The 23,449-nt window shown below is 38.8% G+C and overlaps 14 protein-coding genes and 1 non-coding gene across 15 annotated transcripts; 7 read left to right on the forward strand and 8 right to left on the reverse strand.

Annotated features, from left to right (window-relative positions):
- Nucleotides 1-141: 141 nt before the first annotated feature.
- GCD11 (translation initiation factor eIF2 subunit gamma) lies at nt 142-1,725 on the forward strand (the record flags this gene model as incomplete). Its single annotated transcript, XM_033909948.1, has 1 exon — nt 142-1,725. The coding sequence occupies one exon, from the start codon at nt 142-144 to the stop codon at nt 1,723-1,725; it is 1,584 nt and encodes a 527-aa protein (XP_033765839.1).
- A 730-nt stretch (nt 1,726-2,455) lies between these two features.
- On the forward strand, nt 2,456-2,527 carry SPAR_Etrna8H. Its single transcript has one exon. It is a non-coding gene; the product is annotated as a tRNA-His (tRNA).
- A 211-nt stretch (nt 2,528-2,738) lies between these two features.
- On the reverse strand, nt 2,739-3,569 carry CHO1 (CDP-diacylglycerol-serine O-phosphatidyltransferase; the record flags this gene model as incomplete). Its single annotated transcript, XM_033909949.1, has 1 exon — nt 2,739-3,569. The coding sequence occupies one exon, from the start codon at nt 3,567-3,569 to the stop codon at nt 2,739-2,741; it is 831 nt and encodes a 276-aa protein (XP_033765840.1).
- A 483-nt stretch (nt 3,570-4,052) lies between these two features.
- GAL83 (Gal83p) lies at nt 4,053-5,306 on the reverse strand (the record flags this gene model as incomplete). Its single annotated transcript, XM_033909950.1, has 1 exon — nt 4,053-5,306. The coding sequence occupies one exon, from the start codon at nt 5,304-5,306 to the stop codon at nt 4,053-4,055; it is 1,254 nt and encodes a 417-aa protein (XP_033765841.1).
- Nucleotides 5,307-5,776: 470 nt separating this feature from the next.
- On the reverse strand, nt 5,777-6,964 carry MIG3 (Mig3p; the record flags this gene model as incomplete). The annotated part of the gene is made up of 1 exon (XM_033909951.1): nt 5,777-6,964. The coding sequence occupies one exon, from the start codon at nt 6,962-6,964 to the stop codon at nt 5,777-5,779; it is 1,188 nt and encodes a 395-aa protein (XP_033765842.1).
- Nucleotides 6,965-7,670: 706 nt separating this feature from the next.
- Nucleotides 7,671-8,261, reverse strand: SMB1 (mRNA splicing protein SMB1; the record flags this gene model as incomplete). The annotated part of the gene is made up of 1 exon (XM_033909952.1): nt 7,671-8,261. One exon carries the CDS (start codon nt 8,259-8,261, stop codon nt 7,671-7,673), a length of 591 nt encoding a protein of 196 aa, XP_033765843.1.
- A 242-nt stretch (nt 8,262-8,503) lies between these two features.
- On the forward strand, nt 8,504-8,989 carry CHZ1 (Chz1p; the record flags this gene model as incomplete). The annotated part of the gene is made up of 1 exon (XM_033909953.1): nt 8,504-8,989. The coding sequence occupies one exon, from the start codon at nt 8,504-8,506 to the stop codon at nt 8,987-8,989; it is 486 nt and encodes a 161-aa protein (XP_033765844.1).
- Nucleotides 8,990-9,197: 208 nt separating this feature from the next.
- On the reverse strand, nt 9,198-9,869 carry YPT31 (Rab family GTPase YPT31; the record flags this gene model as incomplete). The annotated part of the gene is made up of 1 exon (XM_033909954.1): nt 9,198-9,869. One exon carries the CDS (start codon nt 9,867-9,869, stop codon nt 9,198-9,200), a length of 672 nt encoding a protein of 223 aa, XP_033765845.1.
- A 319-nt stretch (nt 9,870-10,188) lies between these two features.
- Nucleotides 10,189-12,819, forward strand: FIR1 (Fir1p; the record flags this gene model as incomplete). Its single annotated transcript, XM_033909955.1, has 1 exon — nt 10,189-12,819. One exon carries the CDS (start codon nt 10,189-10,191, stop codon nt 12,817-12,819), a length of 2,631 nt encoding a protein of 876 aa, XP_033765846.1.
- Nucleotides 12,820-13,185: 366 nt separating this feature from the next.
- ZRG8 (Zrg8p) lies at nt 13,186-16,377 on the reverse strand (the record flags this gene model as incomplete). Its single annotated transcript, XM_033909956.1, has 1 exon — nt 13,186-16,377. One exon carries the CDS (start codon nt 16,375-16,377, stop codon nt 13,186-13,188), a length of 3,192 nt encoding a protein of 1,063 aa, XP_033765847.1.
- A 545-nt stretch (nt 16,378-16,922) lies between these two features.
- SPAR_E01050 (uncharacterized protein) lies at nt 16,923-17,480 on the forward strand (the record flags this gene model as incomplete). The annotated part of the gene is made up of 1 exon (XM_033909957.1): nt 16,923-17,480. The coding sequence occupies one exon, from the start codon at nt 16,923-16,925 to the stop codon at nt 17,478-17,480; it is 558 nt and encodes a 185-aa protein (XP_033765848.1).
- A 224-nt stretch (nt 17,481-17,704) lies between these two features.
- Nucleotides 17,705-18,139, forward strand: EDC2 (Edc2p; the record flags this gene model as incomplete). The annotated part of the gene is made up of 1 exon (XM_033909958.1): nt 17,705-18,139. The coding sequence occupies one exon, from the start codon at nt 17,705-17,707 to the stop codon at nt 18,137-18,139; it is 435 nt and encodes a 144-aa protein (XP_033765849.1).
- Nucleotides 18,140-18,429: 290 nt separating this feature from the next.
- On the reverse strand, nt 18,430-20,262 carry ARB1 (ATP-binding cassette family ATPase ARB1; the record flags this gene model as incomplete). The annotated part of the gene is made up of 1 exon (XM_033909959.1): nt 18,430-20,262. One exon carries the CDS (start codon nt 20,260-20,262, stop codon nt 18,430-18,432), a length of 1,833 nt encoding a protein of 610 aa, XP_033765850.1.
- A 663-nt stretch (nt 20,263-20,925) lies between these two features.
- On the forward strand, nt 20,926-21,891 carry PHM8 (bifunctional nucleotidase/lysophosphatidic acid phosphatase; the record flags this gene model as incomplete). Its single annotated transcript, XM_033909960.1, has 1 exon — nt 20,926-21,891. The coding sequence occupies one exon, from the start codon at nt 20,926-20,928 to the stop codon at nt 21,889-21,891; it is 966 nt and encodes a 321-aa protein (XP_033765851.1).
- Nucleotides 21,892-21,894: 3 nt separating this feature from the next.
- KRE29 (Smc5-Smc6 complex subunit KRE29) lies at nt 21,895-23,307 on the reverse strand (the record flags this gene model as incomplete). Its single annotated transcript, XM_033909961.1, has 1 exon — nt 21,895-23,307. The coding sequence occupies one exon, from the start codon at nt 23,305-23,307 to the stop codon at nt 21,895-21,897; it is 1,413 nt and encodes a 470-aa protein (XP_033765852.1).
- Between the last annotated feature and the right edge of the window lie 142 nt (nt 23,308-23,449).

The following is a 23,449-nucleotide window of genomic DNA, read 5'->3' on the forward strand; positions in this document are numbered from 1 at the left end:
ATTGAAAAATTTTTCAAAAAATAGGCCGATGCTGATCATCAGTACAAAAGACAGAGATTTCGTTTCGACCTCTACCAGGAGCTAAGCAAAGAGGGCGGAAAGAGTGTAATACACCGTTAACATCGCGCATTAGAGGTAGACATGAGTGACTTACAAGACCAAGAACCTAGCATTATTATCAACGGTAATTTGGAACCAGTTGGTGAACCAGATATCGTTGAAGAAACAGAAGTTGTAGCTCAAGAAACAGAAGAAACAGAAGAAGCCAATAAGCCAAAGAAGAAAGTCGCCTTCACTGGTTTGGAAGAAGACGGAGAAACTGAAGAAGAAAAAAGGAAAAGGGAATTTGAAGAAGGTGGTGGTTTGCCCGAACAACCATTAAACCCTGATTTTTCAAAATTAAACCCTCTATCCGCCGAAATTATCAACAGACAAGCTACGATAAACATTGGTACCATTGGTCATGTTGCCCACGGTAAATCCACAGTAGTTAGGGCCATTTCAGGTGTCCAAACAGTGCGTTTTAAGGATGAATTAGAACGTAACATTACCATTAAATTAGGTTATGCAAATGCTAAAATTTATAAATGTCAAGAACCTACATGTCCCGAACCTGATTGTTATAGATCATTCAAATCTGATAAAGAAATCAGCCCTAAATGTCAAAGACCAGGTTGTCCAGGACGTTACAAGTTGGTCCGTCATGTTTCATTTGTCGACTGTCCCGGTCACGATATCTTAATGAGTACTATGTTGTCAGGTGCCGCCGTTATGGATGCTGCCTTACTTTTGATTGCAGGTAATGAATCTTGTCCACAGCCCCAAACCTCAGAGCATTTAGCTGCCATTGAAATTATGAAGTTAAAGCACGTTATCATCTTACAGAATAAAGTCGATTTAATGCGTGAAGAAAGTGCCTTGGAACATCAAAAATCCATCTTGAAGTTCATCAGAGGTACCATTGCTGACGGCGCTCCTATTGTACCAATATCCGCTCAGTTGAAGTATAACATCGATGCAGTCAATGAATTTATTGTCAAGACTATTCCTGTACCACCAAGAGATTTCATGATTTCTCCAAGGCTGATTGTTATTCGTTCATTTGATGTTAATAAGCCAGGTGCTGAAATTGAAGACCTGAAAGGTGGTGTCGCTGGTGGTTCTATTTTGAATGGTGTCTTTAAGCTAGGTGATGAAATTGAGATTAGACCAGGTATTGTGACTAAGGATGATAAAGGTAAAATTCAATGTAAACCAATCTTCTCTAACATTGTTTCCTTATTTGCTGAACAAAATGACTTGAAGTTCGCTGTTCCCGGTGGTCTGATTGGTGTTGGTACAAAAGTTGATCCTACCTTGTGTAGAGCCGATCGTCTTGTCGGTCAAGTTGTTGGTGCTAAGGGTCATTTGCCAAACATTTATACTGATATTGAAATTAACTACTTTTTGTTACGTCGTCTATTGGGTGTCAAAACAGATGGTCAAAAGCAAGCCAAAGTCAGAAAATTGGAACCAAATGAAGTTCTTATGGTCAACATTGGTTCTACCGCAACAGGTGCTCGTGTGGTTGCCGTTAAAGCTGATATGGCAAGATTACAATTAACGTCACCTGCTTGTACTGAAATTAACGAGAAGATTGCTTTGTCGAGACGTATCGAAAAGCATTGGCGTTTAATTGGTTGGGCAACCATTAAAAAAGGTACTACATTGGAACCCATCGCTTAAACAACTAACAAACCGCCGCAAAAATAAAATTTCATAATTAATCAGAGAGAAAGTGAAGATAAGAAACGAACTAGAAGGAAAGGAAACTGACACTTCTGGTTATTGGAATATGTTCATATACATTGATGCGTAATGACATGGTGATCTTTATTCCATTTTATATCGTTTTCTTTCTTTTTTCTTTTTTACATAGTATTCCATTGTATATTTAACATGTTTTACGTATTTTAAAAAAATTACTAAACGCGATAATAAAGCTACTAAACATGAAAACGAATAATTATTACAAACTTAAAAGTCAAAATTTGTTGGAATGAAATTCTAATATCATCTATTTAATATTATATTATAATATGCGGTGCAAGAGGATGGCATAAAGATTGAGAAACAGTCATCCAATCTAATGGAAGCTGAAATGCAAGGATTGATAATGTAATAGGATAATGAATGACAACATATAAAAGGAAAGAAGATAAGGTAATAACACTATGTAGAACTATCGATTCCCTTTTGTGGATTCCTATATCCTCGATGAGAACTTCTAGTATATTCTGTATACCTAATATTATAGCCTTTAGTAACAATGGAATCCCAACAATTATCTAATTATTCACATAATTCTCAAAATTATCTATTCCTCAATAATGGTTATGGAAACTCCAACGAGTTTATCAAGCTCTCATTCCTAGCCATTCACAAGTTAAAACAAAGTGAAATCCCGTATAAGTTTGCCATCTTAGTATAGTGGTTAGTACACATCGTTGTGGCCGATGAAACCCTGGTTCGATTCTAGGAGATGGCATAAGTTTCTTTTTGTCGCTCTTACAAAGAGCGTTGCAAGAAGCTCTGGACACGCCCAATTTCATGAGGGCTAGTCTGATATTGCAATTATGAGAGCGAATTATATTTTTTTACCAGCTGGTAAGAATTGAATAATAGAGGTCAGCGTATACAACGTAGAATAAAAGGTTATATATATACAAATTTTTTTTGACGCCAGGCATTAACAGAAACTATGGCTTTGGAATTTTCAAGCTCTTTGAGATCATTCCACACCCATGGATAAAAAATACTAAAATAATTGGATGAAATTCCAATATTTGATCTTCTCTGAAAATTCCGAATGGGATGTTATCAAAAATGAAACCCTTTCTGACACAATATGCCATGCCCAAAACCAAAGCTAGAGTAGTTGGCATTGGTAATCCCTCAAAATATTTAGACTTACCTGTGGTGGAATCTTTTGGTAATTGAGCAACGGTGACATTAAACCTTGCTAATCTCGCCAAGCCGCAAAGAACAAAAAATGATAAAATCATGACATCAAATGTGGTTTGGAAACCAATGGCAAAAGCAATTGCAGCCGGAGCCACACCAAAGGAGACCAAATCGGCCAAAGAGTCCAGTTCTTGACCCATCAGGGAAGACCTATTTCTCAGACGTGCTACTCTACCGTCAAGGAAATCGAAACACATACCCAATAGGATAAAAAAATGGGCACGCTGAACGTAATGAGGTTTACCCGTAAGCGTAAATCTAAGGCAACTCACAATAGAGTAAAAGCCAGAAAATCCATTCAGCATAGTAATATAATCTGCCATATGTAAATTCCTCATCATGCTGAAATGGTGTTCGTCACTTGTGAATTTTTGTATATCAGTAGCATTTGGGGGAGCTAATGGTGTTGTATTTATGGAAAATATACTCGAGGCCCTTCTACTCAATGTACCGCCAACTTCGTCTGAGGAATACCCCTCATTTTCGTCTCTGCGTTCATCTATGATAATGTCTGTGTCTGTGTGTGGGAATTCTTGAGGTGCGAAATCTTCATCTGATTCAATCATTTTTTAATATGTTGTTTTATATCTTGGTTCTTTGATTGAATTAAATAGATAACCAAAAATGACAATTACCCACAAAGTGAAAAAATGGATGGAACCTCTCCTTCCTTATTTATAATGTTTCCTATAAATTACGGATCTTCACCTTTAGATGGCCATGTGAAAGCTCAAAGTCGTGAGGGTGCCGTGTGAACGTTGAAAGTGATTTCTAAACAGTGAGGAATATGCCAAGTGTCTGGCACAGAAGAGGGCATACGTTAAGGAGGAATGGGTTATTATGATAAGGATATCTTCTATAATGCTACTTGATATACACATCTCGTAACAATTGTGTGCGTATATACATATATACATCCAAACCTATATATACAACTACTTACATAAATATACCTTGATATTAGTATCGTGAGGAGCTATAGTAAAAAAATCTCAAAAACGTCTTCGCTTTTATTTAACAAGATGCGGGTGCAAGCTCTATAATCATACCTATTGCAGAGGTGTGTACAGTATTTGGGTCACATATTTTTGTTTATACCGAACAATGGATGCGACGCACAATGTATTATGCTTAATACTGCTTGTCGCCAGGTGATTCAATATAACATGGTTCGGAATGGGGAGCGCGCCGGACGTATTATCAGTTTGCGCATTTGAGTAACTATTCAAAATGACGTTTTCTAAGTGTGGTGGTAGCTGTGGAGGAGTCAACCAGGCCATATTTTGGTGATTATTTTGTTGCTGATCAAGCGTCAAATAATACTGTTCCATCACATTTGGGTCGGTGAAAACAGCGGGTATGTCTTGAGTGTACTCTAAATTAGGTTTTGCGGGGGTCTCATCATGGAAACGGGTGTAACCATCACCCATGTCATCTGGTTCCTTTTCTATCTCCAATGCAATTCTTGAGCGAGCGCTCATAGGTCTCTTACTTGACTTGCTATCATCTGCATGATTCGCTTTATTTTCTGAAACTTGCTGCTGAGGTTCATTGCCCCAATCGGGTGGTGCAGTCACTTCCATATAGTTGACGAAATTTCCCATTTGGTCAGTCGCAGTAGGTAAATAATCACTGAATCTTAGCTCATTGTCAACAATAAATCTGAAACGATGGGTACCTGGGGGCAGCTGTAATTTTACATGCATAAGTCCAGGCTGTCCAGGGACTGGTACTAGCCCGATCATCTTTCTCCATCCGGTAAAAGATCCGGTAACATACACTTTATTACCCCCCTGTTGCCAAGTAATGTCAACTGGAAACATCATAGCTCTTCCTTTCTTGCCCTCCACAGTGCTCTGCTGCTGTTCTTGTTGCTGTTGAGAGCCTTGATTCTGTAGTGCATCAGATTCCTGAGACGGTTGATAATCCATTTTTTGCAGGGCATTCCCTGTCATATCTGCATCGTGGATATCGCCTTCGTTGCTATCGATACTACTCGAGCTGCTAGCATCGATATCATCATCAGAATCAAATGTCTCCCCAGAACCATTTTCTGCGTGTTTTGAATATGGGGGTATTTCATCATCGTCGTCGTCGTTAAAAATTAAACTCGATTTATGTCTAAGAGGATGTTGAGGCTCTAATTCATTGGGATTATCTACGTTCATTTGGGAGAAAGTGTACGCCAGGGAGGCCTCGTTATTTGAATTTGTGTTACTTTTACCGTTAATCGTAGTGTTGCTAGCTGCGTCGCTGACATCTAACATGGAAGCGTCCTTGTTTTCAGGGTTGTCGCCTGCCATATTTCAGTGTAGCTACTTTATTGTTGTACAGAAAACTATGACCTTATAAAGAATATAGTAGCTCTTGTCTAAAATGCTATCTACTCGCTATTATAATACTGGTCTGAATCCTACGTGATTGTGCTGTTATTGTTTTCTTTGCAACGTTTTTTCGTGAAGTCTTTCAAAGGGGAGCAAATTTGGTCGTCCAAGGATGAAAAATAGTGCAAAAAAAATAACGTGGCCTAAGTTTAATGGCAAAATGCAAATTGTTCAAGGTAAGGCGAAGGGTTGAACCGACACGGGTGAAGATCTATGAACCATGTTTCAATCTTACATGATTTTTTTTAAAGTGCACTGTCCGAATTTATAATGATTTTCACCGAAGGTTTCTTTGCGTCTTCATTCAAGGAAAGAAGTATGTCACGTTTTCAAGAGCCAATTATTATCGTAATTCTCATTTTTTGTATCCGTTATTTATTATCTATTATTTAATAAAAGTAGGAAGGACCATTGTTAAAAGTATCAATTTGCCGCAGGATGCTCCTTATAGGAGGCAATGATACCTTTGGATTTGTGTTAGATGCTCCTGATTCTTGCCGGTGGACTTTATTGTCCTCATCATCTCCGGATATATGGAATTGTGCCCTTTCATGTTGTCTTCCTCTGCTAATAGTGTTCGTCTTGAACTTACGATCGCTCCTGCAAGCTTCCTGCGTTACAGGTGGGTTTTCAAGAAAAATTCCCATGCCCATATCTTTAGCCGTCATATCATCATACGTAGCAGAAGTGAGGGATGTTGAACTGCTCGAAAGGGATATTGTTCTTGAGATTTCCATGTCCCCTGAGTTTACAGCTGGCGTGATTTTTCGTAGAGGGCCTAAGGCTGTTGGTGGTCTTGCAAGATTCTTTGATGGCTGTGAAGTTTGAGAAAGAAGCGAAATACTCGATTGGTTTTTAGAACTACTCAATGAATTAAGGCCACTCATGGCGGCCAAATTCTTCCTAGATTTCGAAAATATAGAGGAATTTGAAGACAATTCATCTGAAGTTAAAGAACTGCTAGACGAAGGTACACACGGTATGGATACAGAGCCTTCAGAAAACGCGCTGTTCAGGTACTGGAATGAGGAAGTGGAAGGATACATTGATACAATGGAGGCGATAGAAGCAGTAGAGAGGTTATTGGGAATGATATGAGGTTCCTTTTGAATTCCTATAATAGGCACCAAGATCGCAGGTGTCTGTGTCTCCACCATGCCACTATTATTTCCGGCACTTCGTCCACTCACGTCATCACAGTTCTGAGCAACGGAAATAAGGATAGGTGATATTTCAGAGTGGCTTTTCTCCGTACCGGAAACACCAATGTTATCATAAAAGGTTGTAGGGGTGGTCGTAGCAGCATCCATAGCAGTTTTTCCCGAGCCCTTGGATTTTAGTCTTCGTGACCGCCTTTGGACGGTCTTAGTATGTGTCCTCAAATGTCTCTTTAGTTCGTCGCTTCTGCTGAAACTTTTCGGACAACCTTGAAAGGTACATTTGTGTGGTTTCTCGCCAGTATGTGTTCTTACGTGCCTTTTTTTATGTTCTAATCTATGGAACCCTCGCGAACAAATTTCACATCTAAAGGGTCTTTGGTCGTTATCCGGAGGGAAGCTTTCTCTCCTGTAATTCATATATGGAGTTTGTAGAAAAGGATCACCGATGTACACCTACTAATATCAAAAGAGAAGTATTTTGAAGCACTGCCAAAATTCATGGCAAGAAAGGGTCTCCGTTTTTAAATCATATCTACTAGGGTTAAGGAAAAAATACAAGTAATTAAGCAACAGAGAAAAACTGGAACTACTTTGCCTTCCAAGTATTCCTGATTCAAAAACAGTATGAAGAAGCTAAATCATTTATACACTACGGAAAAACTAGTGAAGGATTTTTGGTGGGGTCCCCCAAGAAAGCTATTTCTGCGGTGCAGTCTGGGTATGTTTTTCCGGGCGCGTTCCGCCGTTTTGGTTTTGTCCCCAGAACACCCCCCATAAAAGAGGTTTTTCCGAAGGGTATCTTCTAGTTTTTCCGAGATCTTTATTTTTTTCATTCGTCCATTATTATGTAAACTTGGAGCCCCTCGAGCTATTGAATTGCATAATAGCACGCAATAGGATATGGATCACCCCAGGACTTGACAGAGAATGTGTCAACTGAAGAAAAGGTGTTCAAAGCTAACATAAATCTTAAATCCCGCACACTGGAGAAAAAGTAGAACTATATTTAGGTAATGAAAAAATAGTTAAAATGCTTCATCAAGTTAAATACGAAATTTTCTATTAACACACACCCATACACAAGAAGTATACTGAAACTATACTAGACTACTCTATATCGAACTTATCTTCTTTTGAAACCTGGTGGAGGCTGAAACTTCCTTGTTTGAGGAGGTGCTTCATTATTAAACCTTGACCTATTTGCGCTGTTACTATCGTTGCCACCATTGTACCTGCTCGACGATGGTTGTGCGATTTCTCTAGCACTGTTATTAGTATGCTTGACATTGGCTGTATTCGGTTTAGCTATCTTTCCTGGCTTCTTTTCTTTCTCTTTTCTTTGCTTCGTCTGCTTTTGCGCTTGTTTCTTTTCCTTTTTATCTCTCACCAGTCTTTCCTTCTTAGAGAGTAGCGGCTTGTCCTCTACCACAGTAGATAGAATCTGTTCTCCTCTTAGTATGGTCAGGCCCAATACTCTTTTTTCTACCTTGATATTCAAGGTCGTTCCATCTTTGGAATCTTTTCTCGGTCTTAATTTATCTAATTGAGTTTTGGGTACCCTTTCTTCTATGCACTCATTCAACACTAAATTCATATGTTTATCGAATGCCATCAGTTGCCCAATGTAAACCCGGCCATCTTGAGTGAGAACCCTCAGTTTATAATCGATGAGGTTTGCTAGTCGGCTGCCATGTGCCACCTGTATTTTGCTCATTTTTTTTTTAATTTACTGAAAACTTGTTATACGGATAGTCCTGTTACTCCTCCAACTTGTTCTACTATTTTCTTCATTTTTACCTAGAATAAGCTTGTCTAAAACTCATTTTTTATTTTTCATATTTTTATTTTTAATTTTTTCCCACATTATCGTGGGAGAAAAAAAACTGAAAATGAAGAAATAAGGAAGCTCGGTGGGTACTTAATTGACATACATAATTAGTGAGTAAGATTCAATAAATGGAAGAAAAGGGAGAAACAATGTCCGACGAAACAAAGGAAAAACGTGAATTTGAAGGCCAAAAGGAAACTACTCATACTAAATCCGAAAAGTCTGTGGAACCGAAGCCGAAAAGAAGAAGAAGAAGAAACTATGACGATTATGATGCTGAAGTAGCAAAAGAGGAGACCAAGGCTAATAATGATTCCACAAAGACCGAAAATAAAGGTGCTGTTGAAGATTCTGAATCTGATATGGACGATGCCAAATTAGACGCCTTGATAGGAAATGAAGGAGAAGAGGAAGAGGACGATTTGGCGGAAATTGATACCTCTAATATCATCACATCTGGGAGAAGAACACGCGGCAAAGTAATCGACTATAAAAAAACTGCAGAGGAATTAGACAAGAAGGAATCTAGCGCGAGCTCTAAGAATAACGTAAATCACAGTGATAAAGAAGAAGACGAAGAAGACGATGAAGACGATGATTTTAAAGAGCAATAGGCGAAATGTCGTGCAGTCTGCATACCGACCTTCACTTGTATAATCTGTTTATTTCAATTTCTTATGTGTGTTCTATATGTATGTAAACTATATGTCAGCAGAAAAATTGTAAAATATTGCACCGAAAGCAATATACAGACAGAGAGGCCGAATTTAAAGGGGAGAAGAGACGATTGCACGCAAATGCGTAAATGCTGCAGAATATCTCTTAACAACAGTTATTTCCATTGGCCTTTTTGTTTTCGTTTGGTGTTGGTGTCAGGCTAATAGTTGGTCCATTAGGAGCAGACGCACCATTGGCATTTCCGTTAGCACTGGAATCTCCAAGGTCCATTTGGTGCTTGCTAACCTTTTGGTAAATGGTATTGATTAATTCTTCAAAAGCCTTGTCCACATTTTCGCTGTTCAAGGCACTTGTTTCTGTGAATAATAGCTGGTTTTCCTGGGCAAAAGTCTTGGACTCCTCCGTAGGTACAGCACGTAAATGAGCAAGATCAGACTTATTTCCGATAAGGCCCACAGCGACGTTGTCATCTGCGTTTTCTCTTAGCTCCGATAACCAATGGTTACAGTTCTCATATGAGCTTGATTTACTGATATCGTAAACGATCAAGGCACCTACAGCTCCTCTATAATAAGCAGAAGTAATGGCTCTGTAACGTTCCTGGCCCGCAGTATCCCAGATCTGCGCCTTGATCCTCTTACCATCAATTTCCAAAGTTCTAGTGGCGAATTCAACCCCAATTGTGGATTTTGAATCCATATTGAATTCGTTCTTCGTAAATCTTGATAATAGATTGGATTTCCCTACCCCGGAATCGCCGATCAGCACAATTTTGAATAGTAGGTCGTAATCATACCCGTAGTCCTCGCTGCTCATTGTTCAAATCCCCAAACTCCGTCAGAATCCCTTTGCCAGCCTAACCAAGGTACTTCATAATGAAGGTCAAAATAATTATTCGCTTCTCTTTTGAAAAGTTTTGAGTTTCCCTCTTTCTCTATTTTGGCACCCGCACACCTCAGCGGCCCGTGATATTCCGCATTGGAAAATGGTAAACAAACAACAAACGAGCCCAAACATAACAACAGTAGAAGAATTGAGGCCTAGGGACGACAAACAAGCTGCTTATAATAAGGATAGTACCTAACTAGTGCAATTAGTTTGCGCTGGAATAGATTTCAAGCTTTTTTTTGCCATCATGAGCCTGCCTGTCACGCCTGTCAAGAGCAAAGTGTGCAGCGCATTATCGATGCAACATGAGATGGACCATGATCAATACCGTGACCTGTCGTACCCACGCGAGAACCAACTCGCTGGTGTCAGACCTAATAATATAGAAAATGCTACTATACCGCGACAGAGCAGGAGCAAAAACAAGAAACCCCATGAACATACGCAATCGCAGGTTCGATTTTCCATTCCAGATCCAAATGAGATATCTCAGAACTCCCCATTGAAAATTGTATTTCCCAAGAGTGGAAATGAGATTGAAGGTAAAATGTCTACTTCATCATTACTTATGAATAGTCATGGTCATTTAGTCGACATGCACTCGAAAGTATTGGTCGATGTCCCAGAAGAAGTTTGGCAATTTCATCATAATAGAAGAATGAAATGTGAAAGCAAGCACCGCAGGACTCGTTCCGATATTAAATCTAGCGAAAATAGTAGCAGAAAGGAATTGAACCATTCCAGATCAAAATCATTACAGTCGATTATAGTGGATACGATGAATACATATCGTGCAACCGATGCTGATGCCACTTTTAACGAAAATATTAGTAATGTTAGTCAGGTATCTCCATTGAATTTATCATTTGACAGACCTCCTCCTTTAACACCAGAAAAGAATTTATATCTTACTCCTGAATCCCCATTGAATAGATATCATTTACCAGTTCCATTGGAAATATCTCTACCGCCCTACTTATCTCCGCGAAACAAGCATAAAAAGAGAAGTAGCTTAGTTTACGATGGAGATGGCTATAGCCAATTTCAAGAAAGCAACACCTCATCCTCAACCGAATCTTCTCTAGAACAGCCCTCGTCGTCGTATTCAGATGAAGATGATTCTATCCCATATGCCCATCATGAAGTATCCTTCGAATTAAACAATCCAGATACTGATAAGTTTCTTGGAATTGATGAGAACGCCAACGTCAATCTGAAAATACAAAGGAGAAATCTCAAAAACCCGCGACATATCAAGAAGAAGACAAATAGCGGGTATGAGGAAGAAAATCATGAAAAAAATGTATCTTTAAAAATTCTATCGACTCCAAATAAACTGATAGACATCCCCGACTTAGAACACATGGCATCCCCGCCAAGCACAGGTTTAAATGGCACTTTGAAATTCTTCCAGCAGTTTGAACCTAATGAGGAACCAATGTCTCCAACTCGCAATATTAATCTTAAATCACTGGACAAACTCGATATGTCATTCAAGTTTCCCTCCAGTGCCGTTAATAATAATTTGAAGGAGGTACATGAAAATAGAAAATCTATAGGCACGAATAATGAAGATTTCCTGAAAGTTGATACTTCGCCTGTAAATCAATCATTTGAATCAAGAAGGCAAATATTAATGGACTTGCAAAAATCCCCAACAAACAATGATCCGAGAATACATAAGCATAGGAGAAGTAGGAGCGTTCATAATATTGATGACACTTTCATAAATTTTGAGGCGACCTCTACGCCCCCAGCTCCGGCCTCTGCTCCGACACTTCCTGTTGAAGATTCTATTCCATGCACTTCCTTTGACATACCTAAAAGGTCACCCTTACGATTCACATCATCTCCGAAGACATCTGATATGCCACCTGAAGTTCAGTCACCTAACAATGGCTCCTCCCTTCAAGAATTTTCAGTACCTTCAATTCAAATTATAGCAGATGAAAGTACTTCTCATAAAGGAGAATCATCACTTACTGAACGTCCAGAGGATGAACATGACCACGACAATCTTTCTATCAAAGATGCTGATCAATCTATTGCAATTATCAATGAAACAAAAAGTATTCCTTCGGTAGAGCCGTTCAAACCGCTATCTTCATTCAATTCATTTGGTCAACGAATTCAAAATAATGAATCGGCTGCTTTGACTCAGGCTCCTACAGAATTAATTACTAAGCAAGCAGGCTATGTGACTCCACATTCAATTCCATTCAACGTTGCATCTTCTAATAGCCAATCGTCACAATCAGGAAGTAGTAAATCCTCATCTTACAATTCCGAATTCTCTACCAATACTGCCATCACGGATACAACATCTCAACCTTCTATGACAATTAATAGATCTGGTTTACAATATAACCTTACAGACAGAAAAAAATCAATTAAAAATGTAGGTTATGGCCCACCATCCCAGAGGAACAACTATTCCCCCAGGAAAAAGGATACCCCTTTGGAGAGGGTTAATTTAGAATTCAATACTATTTACGAAAAAAGAGATGGTAAAATGGTTGAGATTATTCTCTTAGATGAGGACGATGACGTAAGTCACAAAATTAAGAATACCCCACGAACAAAAGCCGATCAAGCTCAAGAAGCTAAAATTGAGCAGCAGAAGAAAAGACTAAGCCATTGCAACGAAATTTTGGGCATGTGTGATAAAACTGCAGATGAGGCAAAAAGAATTATTTATCAATTGGTGAATGAGAAGCCTAAATTTTCAGACAAAGGAAAACAGAAAAAACCAAAAAAGTCAAGAGTACTTCCACCATTACCTTTTCCTCTATATGATAAGAACGGGAACTCTCTAATCCCGAACAAGTACCAGTCCAATATTCACAACGACATGCAATCTCATCGCAAGTTAAAATAAAAAAAAAAAAATTCATGATACTAAATGTTCTGGTAAGCGGGCTTGACCAGCTCATTACCGGAAGGTTTATCAGAATGGCAATTCACTTACTGCGTATTTTTATTTTTCCATCGGACATTACAAAATTTCATATCTCTTACATGGGAAGAGAGAAAACTTCTAGTTTGACCTTTTTTTCAAGAAAACTATATTCAAACACGCTCATTCTGTAAAACTATTGATAATATGTACTTTTATATCTACCAAAGATTATTCTTGGTATATGCAGCTAATTACAAATACGAACATTACGCAAAAGTTACAAAATGGACCACCTACTGGGAAAGAAATGAGGCTACAGCGTAAGGAATAAGGCAGTAAAATTTCCTATGTCCTCCTCGGTGAGCTCTGGACAGAAGATGGTGTCTCCTGAATAGGGCTCAACGAGTAGTCGGTTGAAAACTCCGGTGTAGGTTTATTGAACGAATTAGTTGGGGTGACAGTTTTCGCTAAATTTGGAGAGATTATGAAGTTGTCATTGCATTTTTCATCTAAACCATTTGAAATTTGATGTTGTGGTGAACGAAGACTTGAAAGTTCTGAATTTTGATTAACATTATGCATTTGATATTTAATGTCTCTCATTTGGGATGAAGATTTCCGAGAGAGTGAGTTGCAGTCATGGGTATTCCAATTATTACTGTTAAAAAAGGTGACCGTCTTATTCGTAAGCTCTATCTTATTTTTCATGGGAGCTAATTCTTTAGCTCCTTGGTTGATCGTTAATTTCCCATTAAAACTGTGTGTACTTCTAAAAGAAGATGACACAGATGAAAAGGGTGAGGCCTCTCTATTTTTGGAGCCCCGCCGCAAAGGCGATTTCAGCGTACGAGAATTAAGGTCGTCTTTTTCAGAATCGGAGAAATTAAAATCCTCTGGGATGCCATTGATTTCATCGATGTCGTAGTAGTCATAATCCAAATATTTACTCTTCTGATTGTATTCGTCTTCCTCAGCTTCATCAATAAAAAAGAGGTTACTCATTGGTCTGGGGACTTCTGAATCCAAATCGCAATTTAAGTCATGATATTTTAGCGATTGAGACCTAGCTGGCGGCGGAAGTGGTGGACTGTTGATCACGACAGGATACTGTGGGCTCTCATAATTAAGCTGATTTGAATGAGACGAATCAAGAAGTTGAAATGGAGTTCTTAGTATGCTACTAGTGTCATCATCATCGTCTTCACCATCACCATCATCGGCGATTGCACAGGCTTGTGAACACACACCAGAGCCGCTTGGAGTTATCACAATCTTAGCGGGCGTTTGAGGAAGCTGCGAATGAGAGTGATTGGAGGGATATGGTTCTGGTTTGTTTTCATACAAAGAAATCTTCAGGGAGGAGTGCTTTTCTGAATTACTAGATATCAGACTGTTGGAATTTCTGTTCGTTCCAGAATCACTTTCAGTGTCACTTGCACTATCATCAACATTAAATATATCTGAAAATGACGTTACGGTTGGCCTGATATTAGTAAGTGTAAGGGAAGCCTTCATCGCAGAAATATTCTCGGTTTCATTTTTTGAACTATTCTTTCTTAGAGAAAAAGGGTAGTTTGTTTTTACGTCATGTATTATATTTTTGTTAGATTGGCTGTAGATTCCCGGCGTTAATTTTGTATTCAATGTTAGTCCACTGTCTATACTGGGAGCTTCATCTGAAAACATATACGACTCTTGTTCGGACGTCTCTTTGTCCTCATCCTCGTCCTCATCCTCATCAGACAAATCAAAAAGGTCGTTATATTTCTGGATAGGCTTCTTGACATTCTCAAGCGTCTCTCCAACAACGGCATTATCATAATGTTCGTCATGATTACCATGATAACTTTCTTTTACGCTTTGAGATTGTTCCTGATAATCACTGTCATTATCATTATTACCGTCATCATCACCATCATTATCATCATCATCACCACCATCCTCATCATCATCATCGCTCAAGTCAAAAAGATCATTGTACTTTTTGACTTTGCTGCTTTTCAAGGATGTTTCTTCGAATCCAGTCGATAAACAGTGTATCTCGTTTCCTTCAGTATCGCTCCCATCATCTTCTATGCAATTCATATCGTCATCAAAGTTTTCATCTTCATATAGATCGTCTATATATACATTAGCCACTGGTTCCGGCTTGGAATAATATTTGACAGATGATGTCCGTACGTTTATACCGGCATACTCGAACGAAAATTCTGATTCATCATCATCATCATCATCGTCATCGTCATCATCATCGTCGTCTTTTTCAGAGGTCTCGTCATTATAATCGCTGACTTTATTGGGTTCGTCTTCATCGACAGGATATTCATCAGAATTATTATTGAGCGAATATATTTTCTTCTCTTCTTTCCTGTTTAGACTAATTCTTGCTTTTTTCTTGTCTGAGGTCTCATTTTGGTCTTCGTTTTTATTCCCTTTTGAAGGTAATGACAACAAATCGCCTTGCCGTATCTTGGGCGAGAGGGTGAGTGTTTGACCATAAAAGCAAGGAGACTTGTTTACTGGTGATGTGGTTTCAGAAGAAGTTAAAGTAGAAGTAGTGGTAACTCTTTCAATATCCAGTATTTTTTCATCAGTTTGTTCGTTGGAAGATTGGTCGTTATTGATGGTAGTGGTCGAATTTCCGGAAAACGCAGCCGCTAGTAGACTCATATCCATTTGGGAAGCCTTTCCCAAATTTATTATATCATCATGAGAATGGATTCTTGCTTGTCTATTTCTATTTTTAGCGAGCGCCAGTGCTTTATAGACATGATGTTCCTTCTTTGAAAGCCCATCCTCAGTATCTTCATCATTTTCTTGTTGTCTACCCTTGTTCTTGTTCAGTATCCTTATAGCAGGTTCCAGATTAGATGGAGATGTGAATGATGTTGGGTTTTCATTCCCAACCATTGAGTTTTTGAATTGCTTAGAAGAAGTCGCTTCAGAAGCGTTCGATGCTGGGGAAGCGGGATCGTTCAATATTATTACATGCGATTCAACCTTGGAATCTCCCCATGAATGAGTAATTGTGCCCTTGATAGCAGGCAGAGATTCCGTGCCTTTATTAATATCTCTTGTGGGAGAAGTTTTTTTGTATGCAGTAGATTCATTGTCATTGTCATGACGTGAAAAAGAAGAAGTAGAAGAGGTAGGTAATAGCGGCGGTGGTAGCTGCGGTGGTGGTACAGAATTTTTTGTGGGTGGATTTTGGAGAACAAACGAGCTAGAAGTCGTCTGGTTTGAGCTTGTGCTTGAATTTGAAGCCAAATGGGAGTTTAAATTCGAGTTTGAAGTTTTCTTAAACAACTTCGAAGTCTTGTTAGCCAAACGATGAAAAGATTCAAATCCAGGTGAGTGTTTTGCGGCTGGTGGAATGTTATCATAATTCATTTGTGATGGAGTGGATGGCAGAAAATCCAAGGAGTCATTACTTGACCTTTGGGAGCTATTATTAGTATTGCTACTGAAGTTGCTATGTCGCTTGGGACTTTCATCAAACGAGGTAGACTTCTTATGGGCCTTTATAAAGGATCGCATGATGGAAAATTTCCAGTCGTGTATGTGTGCGTCCTGTGCTGCTGATCCCTTTGGGCAAAAACAGTTGCTTTATGCGAAAACGCTAGGTAATAAACAGGCTTAGAAGAGTAAAAAAAAAGGAGAACAACCAACTAAGATTTAAGGTACAAGGAAACAGTCTCACCTCAGGTAATAGTTAGTTGTTTAAACTTGGACTAAATGTTTAAAATACGATGGATTCAGAATGATTTCAATAGTAGAGTTCGCAGCCGTAAATGTGTGTTCAGCAATATCGTATTGTGTTATGAAGAGTTACCAAACGGGTAAAGAAAACGCTTAAAGAAAATATGTCCGGATAAAGCAATCAGGAGAAAAGCTTAAAACCCAAAGTAGTCAATCTGGAGCCTACTTGGGAACTCTGCAGTTTGACGCTACCCGCCTTTGAGACCTTTGTTAGGTGTGTGGGTGAAAGGGAAAAGAAGAAGCGATTAGGAGAAACCTTATGGAGATGAGCAGATGTTACTACTAAATATCATCATTTTATTCAAACCAAAAAAGCGAAAGCAATGGATGCATTCAGCTTGAAGAAGGATAATCGGAAAAAGTTTCAAGACAAACAGAAACTGAAAAGGAAACATGCCACACCCAGCGATAGAAAGTACCGAGTATTGAACCGTCAAATAGAGGAGAAAACTGCCACGGAGGAGGGAGAGCAAGATGAGGAACAGCCTGCTTTGAAGTCAAACGAAGACAGGTACTACGAAGACCCAGTGCTCGAGGACCCGGGCACCGCAGCCACCAGCGCGGAGGTGAACAAAGTACTGAAGGACGTCCTCAAAAACCGGCTCCAACAGAACAACGGTAGCACCGCAGTTAGTAACGTTGCCAATACAGATGCATTGAAAATCAAGGACCTCAAGCAAATGGGTACCGATGAGCTTAATTGTTGGCTTGGGCGTCAGAATGCAACATCCGCAGTAACAGCGGCTGAGCCTGAGCCAATAGTCGCTCCGTTTTACGTACAAGATGATCATGATCATGCGGGCAAGAAGATCGGTCCCCCTTCGGCCGATCTACCGGAAGAACTAGAGACCGATCAGGATTTCCTCGATGGGTTGCTCTAATCGCGCGGTACGACAGTTACTGCGCGGAAAGATTATCAGCCCCCCCTGTTTTCTTCTTTGTTCGTTACGTTTCTTTTTCTTGGGGATCGTGCCCGTACTTATAAAGCAACGGTCTCAAGATGCCCATTTCCTGATAGACAGACAATAACATCACTACATACAACGTTATAGACTAACACAGATACAAATATTTCTATAATAGTCAAAATTAAAAATCTTCAATAATGGGTCCCGATACCAAAAATTCTGCAACGGCCAAGATTCTCACAGGGGAAAGCCCTCCTTCCGCCAAGGAGCATATGCGTCCCACCAAACCTCAGGTATTAGTTCCACCGGCGCAAAGTCTGCCCAACGGTGAGAAGCCAAACTTCGGCAAGTCTACGAAGCAGCGGCGAGAACCTAGGGAACGCACCTCGAAGACAAGACACGGAGATGACAAAGCAACGATGGTGACTGTTAACATAGACGCCTTCCTGTACGATAAGGCCCCTAAAAAAAAATCCTGCAAATACAAGAAGAAAAAGTCAAGACAGTACCAGGACACAGCGGCGCCGATCGACTCGAAACCGCATGCAGCCGGCCATACGGCTTTTGCTGGCGCTTCCTTTACAACAGATATCCCACATGAAGCAGCATTACCCAAGCCTAGTTTTGTTTGAGTGGCTGTTATTGTGATTTCTATATCCACCTTTTTCCAGTTGAGCGGGCGGGCTCATATTTTTTTTTTTGGGGTTTTTATTTAGGTCGGTTTATTTATAAAGATAGCATTTATATACACTTTCGCACTTACCTCATATTCTTCCACGTATAGAAGTTATTGTTATATTTTTTTACTTTCTCACTAATCAGTGATATTCCTTCTTTATTGATTGATTAGTTATATAAATTACTGCTATTAAAATACATAAAAGGGGAAGTGAAACGTGCACGGTGCAAATCAACTTCACAATTACAAAACAACGTTCTTGGCCAATTTGTTCTTATATTGCAGAATAGATCCGTCCCATCTGGTAGCGGTCTTGTTTTCCACGACGAAAATATCTTGGGCAATCTTGTCTAATAATCTGAAATCATGCGAAACGACAACTACACCACCGTTGAATTCATTTATGGCATCGGCTAAGGAGTCGATGGTTGGAATATCCAAACCATTGGTAGGTTCATCCAATAGTAGAACATTTGGTTGTTCCAGAGCCAATAGAGCAAAAACAACACGAGAACGTTGACCTTCCGATAAAGTAGCCATTTGAACGGTTTGACCTTCCCCGGTTAGTCCGTAGCGACCTAGTTGACCTCTCCAGAATTGGAAATCTTGTGAGATATTGGAGTACTTGTCACGAACAAATTCCAGAGCAGATTTTGTCAAGTCTAGTTGATCCTGGGAGTGTTGCGAGTAGACACCCAACTTGACATGAGTATGTCTAGACACACGACCAGATTGTGGGGTAAGCTCACCGGTCATGATCTTCAACAATGTGGATTTACCAACACCGTTTGGTCCGACTAGGGCAATACGCGAGTCCATATCGACACCAAAGTTCAAATGTTCGTACAAGTTTTCAGATGGGTTGCTCTCATAATGAAATGAAATGTCATCGAATGCTAAAACTGGTGGTGGCAATCTTTCCACTTGTGGGAATCTAAATGAGAAAACCTTGTCAGGAACAACAGGTTGTACTAAACCATCTGCTTCCATCTTGTCCAAAATTTTTTGTCTAGATTTAGCTTGTTTCACCAAGTTAGCATAAGTACCAGCAGATGCAATGAATTTTTTAATATGTTGAATTTCTTCTTGTTGTTTATTGTATTGTTTCATTTGATTGGTTTCCAATTCGGATCTTGTCTTGTGATAAGAATCATAATTACCACCGTAAGCGGTTAGTTTTTGAGCTCTCATGTCAATCATGTTGGTACAGACACCGTTCAAGAAATCTTGAGAGTGAGACACCAAAACTAAAGTTCTGTCAAATCTCTTTAAGTATTCTTCTAGCCAAACACAGGCCTCCAAATCCAGATGTGCAGTAGGGTCATCCAACAATAATAGAGTTGGCTTAACAAAAAGAGCTTTTGCCAAAGCAACACGCATTTTCCATCCACCGGACATATCTTTTGTTTTCTTCAAAATAGTCTTCTTGTTGAAACCCAGACCGATCAAAATGATGGCAGCTCTAGATTCAAAAGTGTCTGGATCTAAAGAATCCATTCTTTCATATAAAGGTTCCAACAACTCGGATTCAGGGCCATCCTCCAAGATAGTCTTTTCGACCAAATCTTCTATTCTTTTCAATTCGTTTTGAGCTTCAGTGACAACGTAATCCAACGCAGACAATTCACTTGGTTCTGCAGGTTCATCCAATAAATAAATATCAATATGCTCAGGAATAGGATATTCTCTAGTAGCAAGAGCCTTCAAGAACGTGGACTTACCACAACCATTTTCTCCCAGAAGACCATATCTACGGCCGTAGTTTAATTCTAAACCAGAATCCTGGATCAGAACTTTACCGTGGAACAGTAAAGAAACAGAAGAGAGTTTAATATCACGGGATGTTTCCAATGAACTCAAAACACCAGTGACAACACGATCTGAAAGACCATCCTTATCTTGCTGCAACTTCATCATCTTGATTTCTCTAGCGGCGGCATCAACTTCTGATTCTTCAGCAGTGGCCTCCTTCTTTCTACCTAGCTTTCTGATGGTTTTACCGGCAGCGGCTTTCTTAGCATCTCTTTCAGCTTTCTTAGCATCTCTCTTGGCCTTTGATGCAGATACTGGTGGCATTTTTGGTTCTATAAGGTTTCTGTTTGTAGTATTAAGGGGAAGAAAAACAATTTTAGCAAGAAATATGTTGAGAAAGAAGAAGAAAAACTACGCAAGCACTCACATATTAAATATGGTAATTTTTTTTATATAAGAGAACCACTACCAAGTTATCTAAACTACGTCAAGGAAAAGCCATTAACTGAGATGAGGTGAACGAAGGAAAAAAAAAGAAAAATTTTTTTTATTTTTTTGCATCGGCCTCCCCTCACCTTTCTTTTTCTTTTCGTTTAGAGCGATGTAAGGGTAATAGTTATCGTATTAGATGACCGGAACGTCAAAGGTGATAATAAGTTTCTTATTCCAGAAAAGAAAAGAAAAAAAGCCGACGGTCGCCGCCGGAGACAATTGAGAAAAAAGGGGGGCATAAACGTGTTTCCCATACAAGCCAAGTTTTAGATCTGTACGATCGTTTCTGCGGGTTTTTCCGAATTTGCCGCAATGCTGAAATGGCTCATTATTAGGAGATGTGCGTGTAATGTACATACATACATTTAATATATGTATATACATACGTACATATATATATATATATATATATATATATATGTACGTGGATTAGCGTAGGATTGGTATGAGATCCAATATAAATAACAAAAACATAAGTTATATACGCACATAATCATGACTTTCGCTAAAGATTACAGAACAGTTTATAGAAACCAAATTAAGAAACAGATACGACTAAATCAGGAGCATTTGCAGAGCTTGACGCATTTAGGCTCCCAAATCAATTTCGAGGTGGATCCTCCTAAATTTCCGGATCCGGATCCTGCTCGAAAAGTGTTTTTCTTTGATATCGATAACACTTTGTACAGGAAATCTACAAAGGTACAATTGCTCATGCAACAATCGCTATCGAACTTCTTCAAGTACGAATTGGGTTTTGATGATGAAGAAGCAGAGCGTCTGATCGAATCGTACTACGAAGAATATGGATTATCAGTGAAGGGTTTAATAAAGAATAAACAAATTGATGATGTCTTACAATACAACACATTCATCGATGATTCCTTACCTTTACAAGACTATCTGAAGCCTGATTGGAAATTAAGGGAGCTACTGATCAATTTAAAGAAGAAGAAGCTCGGCAAATTTGATAAACTGTGGCTGTTTACAAACTCGTACAAAAATCATGCCATCAGATGTGTTAGAATATTAGGTATTGCTGATCTGTTTGACGGCATAACATACTGCCATTACGACAGACCTATCGAGGAAGAGTTCATTTGCAAACCAGATCCAAAATTCTTCGAGATAGCTAAACTGCAAAGTGGGTTATCGAGCTTCGCAAATGCCTGGTTTATTGATGACAACGAGAGCAACGTGCAGACCGCGTTGGGCATGGGGATGAGCCATGTTATTCATTTGATAGAAGATTACCAGTACGACTCAGAAAATATTATTACAAAGGACCATGAAAATAAGCAACAATTTTCTATATTGAAAGACATCCTCGAGATTCCATTGATAATGGACATTGATGTTTACCGTCCATCGTCTATCGCCATAAAGGAAATGGAAGAGTTGGAAGAAGAGGGGGAAGCAGTCAACTGGTCAAATCAACAGATCAATGTTCAGTCATCATAACTGTCACCTGATTTTAGAAAACAAATTTAATATTCCCTTCAAAATAGAAATTTCAACGTCATTTGTCGTTTCATTAGAAATATCCAATATACAGTCTTTGAAGTATTCTGTGACTTGAGATTTGGGACCAAAAGGAATAAATCTCGAACCATACATCGTTAAAATAAAATATAGTAGATTTTTATAGTTTTTACAGTCAAACAATTCGTTAAATTCATTGATTAAATTTTGCCGCATAGTTTCAATTTGGCCTTGATTTTCATTAAAGCGTCTTCTGAGTAATGCGTTTTGTAGGTTGGGGAAGATTTGTAGTAACCTATAATGTAAAAAAAAATCGTTTTTGGACACAATTTCAAAATACAAATTTATGAAATAGGTCTCATCAAATAATTCCAAAACTTTAAAACACACCCTGTGATCTGATTCCATGGCGTTGAAAACATTTCTATCCAAAATTAAACATATGAAAGCTCTTAGAAAGACCTCCTTAGCATTTTCATCATCATTATAATAATACATCAAAAATTTGAGCATTTTGTTGGCGGGGAAAATTGTGCATAAGTTATCGTGCTTGGCATTTTCCTTTTCCTCGTAATTGATTTTTAATGAGTTGCACTTTTCTTGGTTGACACCAAATAAGACTAGTAAGTTCGTGATGTCGGGACATTTCAAGCGAACAAATTCAGGAACGTTACCTTGAAAACTAGTGCTACCAAAAAAGAATGAATAGTCCATATCTTTCATTTCCAAATCCATCAACTCCTCATAATGGCAGTTTTCAGAGATGAAATACCAATCTTTATACTTATCTGATATGGTTTCCTTTGTGATTAAATCCAGATAAATTTCCGGGATAAACCCGGCAAACTTTATGCTTTTCTGTAAGTCACTCTTTGCTACGGTGTTACTAGTTATCACTATGTTCGTATTCCTTCGAGGTGAATCCAATATTTCTTTTTTCAAGTCTTGTAACTTTGCCACTTTAGTAGTGATCGTGTTATCGAAACTGTCACCTAGATTGAAATTTTTCAAAGGGACGTAATTGATTAATCTCTTGGGCGTCTTCAAAATCTCTTCACCTTCGTCATTGCCTGGAGCTTTCCTTTTGGAGATGATGGTTCTCTTTAAGATCGGATCATAATCGTCTTCAAACTCCGCATTGGTACTAGGAAGATTTAAATCGCTGTGTTCTAGACTAGAAAACTCTTCATCACTATCCAAATCGTCGTTTTCAGTATCGCTGATAAAGTTAGGTTGCATCTTCTCATCGTCATCGTCATCGCGAAAGTTACTGCCTACACTGGTCGGTATCAAAGGGGAATCAAACCCAGAAATTTGTGAATCTGGCACAATTTCAAACTCCTTATTTGGGGATGAGTTCACGCTTCCCATTTGCGACTCTTGTCTTCTACGCATCTAACGAAGTTTCATCATTTCATTATTGCTACTTGAAAAAAATATATATATATACTTCATAAACAATGCTGACATAATATGTAGCATGAAAAAAAACAACCTAAACAAAACAAAGAGAACCCCATATAAATGAATATAAATG

Source organism: Saccharomyces paradoxus, chromosome V (assembly GCF_002079055.1).
Source record: "Saccharomyces paradoxus chromosome V, complete sequence".
Classification (NCBI taxonomy): Eukaryota; Fungi; Ascomycota; class Saccharomycetes; order Saccharomycetales; family Saccharomycetaceae; genus Saccharomyces; species Saccharomyces paradoxus.